At 28.3% G+C, this 2,471-nt stretch overlaps 1 protein-coding gene across 1 annotated transcript in view; it reads right to left on the reverse strand.

The window, feature by feature from the left end:
- Positions 1-1,552, reverse strand: part of LOC107622797 (expansin-A15) — a 2,891-nt gene extending 1,339 nt beyond the window's left edge. The window contains exons 1-3 of the mRNA XM_016324833.2: positions 1,315-1,552; positions 1,083-1,220; positions 243-531 (exon numbers count right to left, since the gene is read on the reverse strand). Coding sequence (XP_016180319.1) covers positions 243-531; positions 1,083-1,212 — 419 coding nt within the window. The 5' untranslated portion in view covers positions 1,213-1,220; positions 1,315-1,552. The remainder of the gene's footprint in view (positions 1-242; positions 532-1,082; positions 1,221-1,314) is intronic.

Here is a 2,471-nt window from a genome sequence, read left to right on the forward strand (position 1 = left end):
ATACCAAATGTAAAAAACATACTTTACCCTATGTAATATTATATTTACAAGAGTATTTGGTGTGCATTATATATATATTATCATCATATTTCATAAAAGTTTAAATGTATGAAGAGTAATTATAATACACCTATAGTGGACTTGAATCATAACACATAATTCACATACTCAAATCTAAATTCATAATTAGTTAACATCATAATCCCATAAAGCAAGTTAATTAAAGTGAATATTAGAATAACCTTCTGTAAATGACAGGAACAATGCCAGCTTTATACTGAGCAATTTGCTGAAAAACAGGCTGAGAGAGATCAAAATGGTGATTTGGAGGGTCACACCAACCACCAGGGGGGCAGAAGTTAGTGGCGGTTACTACAATTGAGGCAGGGGAACACCAGTGTGGGTCATTTGCACACCTTATTTCATAACATGCTCCACAGCTTAATCCATTGTTGAACAATGCTGTGCTTAGTGCTGCTGTGTTTGTCCCATACCCTTGGCTGTACAGGTTTCCATATCCACAAGCTCCACCTTCATTTTCACATCATATCATACAAATTAGAGCATCTTAATTGGTATTCTGTATTCTTTTGGTTACGGGCTAATTTTAGTGTACACGCATTATGATTGTTTCTTTTAGAGTATTTGAATATATTTGACATCTAATTACGACATTAGTAAAAAAACCACCTTTCACATTAATAGCGTAAATGATCATCCAAAAGAGCGGATGTGATTGTACGACTGTATAAAACGCTTTACACTGTTTGTGCATTAAAATTAAACTCATGTTTAAAGTATTTTAAGTTTGTAACCTTGAATCTTATTAATAAATACTTAGTGCATTGGTTGCTTAATTAAGTTTACTATAATTAATATAAAAGGAGTATAAGTGAAAAAATTTTAAATTAAACTAATCAAATAATTTATGTTAACAAAATTAATTTTGGATTAAAAAAAGTGACCAATGTTATTTAACAGAGAGATTATGTATGTAGCATAAATATGAATATGAGATAAAAAGAAATAGAAGGAATATTATGCAACTAATTGCAGAAACTGAAACACAAAGCTATGCATACCCATTGTTCCAGAAGCATCACTACCACCATAGAATGTGGCATGTGCATTGATCCAACCACCATATCCATAGGCACTAACATATGAGAGCATGGAGATAAACACCAGAAGAAGGAACCCAAGAAGAGCCATGAATTTCCCTGCACAAATTAAATGAGATGATAGAAAAAAAATTAGAATATTCACAAATTCAGCAATTAAAAGAAAGAATAATAAGGGAAGGTAGTTAATTACTTAAGAAGCAGGGAGTTAAGTTAGATTGTTGAAAGAAGAAGTTGGGTTTGAGGAAATTGAGGGGCGAGTTGTAGAGTGAATAAATAGAGAGAGGTCAGTCAACATCAAGACCTGACACATTTTGGGACCATGCATGCAAATTGCAACATCTTCAAAATTACTATGTGAGAAACTCAGAAGGATTACTATAGTGTTCTTGGGACTCAAATTTTACTAGAATCTCTGCTTTATTTTATCTTATGTAAACACAGTAGCGGATCTATAAAATTTTGATTGTGGGAGCAAAATATATATATAACATAATAATAATTTAGGTTTAGCTAACATGTATCCTAAGAGCACATAACAAGCTTATTATTAGTGAAAGATTTTAAATTTTTTCATTTAATAAATACATTAAAAATTTAAACTTTTTGAATTTTCAATAAAAATATTCTCAATTTGTAATCTTAATATGTGTTTTTAAGACACNAAAATTGAGTAATTTTTTTAATAATATAATCAAAATGTTTCTCTTTCTATATATATCACTAAATAATTATTTAAAAATTCACTTCTCATACAATCAAAAGTCAACTCTCAGTGATATTCATAGTTAAAAAAATTCTTTCAATTAATGTAGTTGTTACAGGAAAAACAAAACTAATTTTAAAAAAAGATAAATAATATCTTTTGAGTTTATTTCTAAGAAAGAACATCAATCTCATTTAAATTAAAAATTGATCATTCTAATAAACATCTAATATGAAATTCTTAAATTGACTATTAAGTACCAAAAGTTGAGTAAAAAATTATTGTGGGATCAAATTCAATAATTTAATGGGGGCAAATAAATATTATTATCACATACTACTCAAAAAAATTTCAAGTTGTAACGGAGGCAAGTGCCTCGCTACAATGTATATAGATCCGTCCCTATATGTAACACTAAGAAAATGATATTTGTACATTTAAGGGTGCGCCTTTTATTTTTTATTTTTTTTTGAAATAGTAGAAAACTCTAATATTTATATGAGTTTAATTTTGATGTACTAATCGTGTAAAGTATTTTATATAGTTGTGCAATTATATTCGTTTTTTGATGTAAAAGATAGTTATTTTTACTAATATAGCATTACATAATTGGATGTATATATAAAATTATTTTATATTAATAA

The sequence above is a fragment of the Arachis ipaensis genome, chromosome B10, assembly GCF_000816755.2.
Source record: "Arachis ipaensis cultivar K30076 chromosome B10, Araip1.1, whole genome shotgun sequence".
Taxonomy (NCBI): Eukaryota; Viridiplantae; Streptophyta; class Magnoliopsida; order Fabales; family Fabaceae; genus Arachis; species Arachis ipaensis.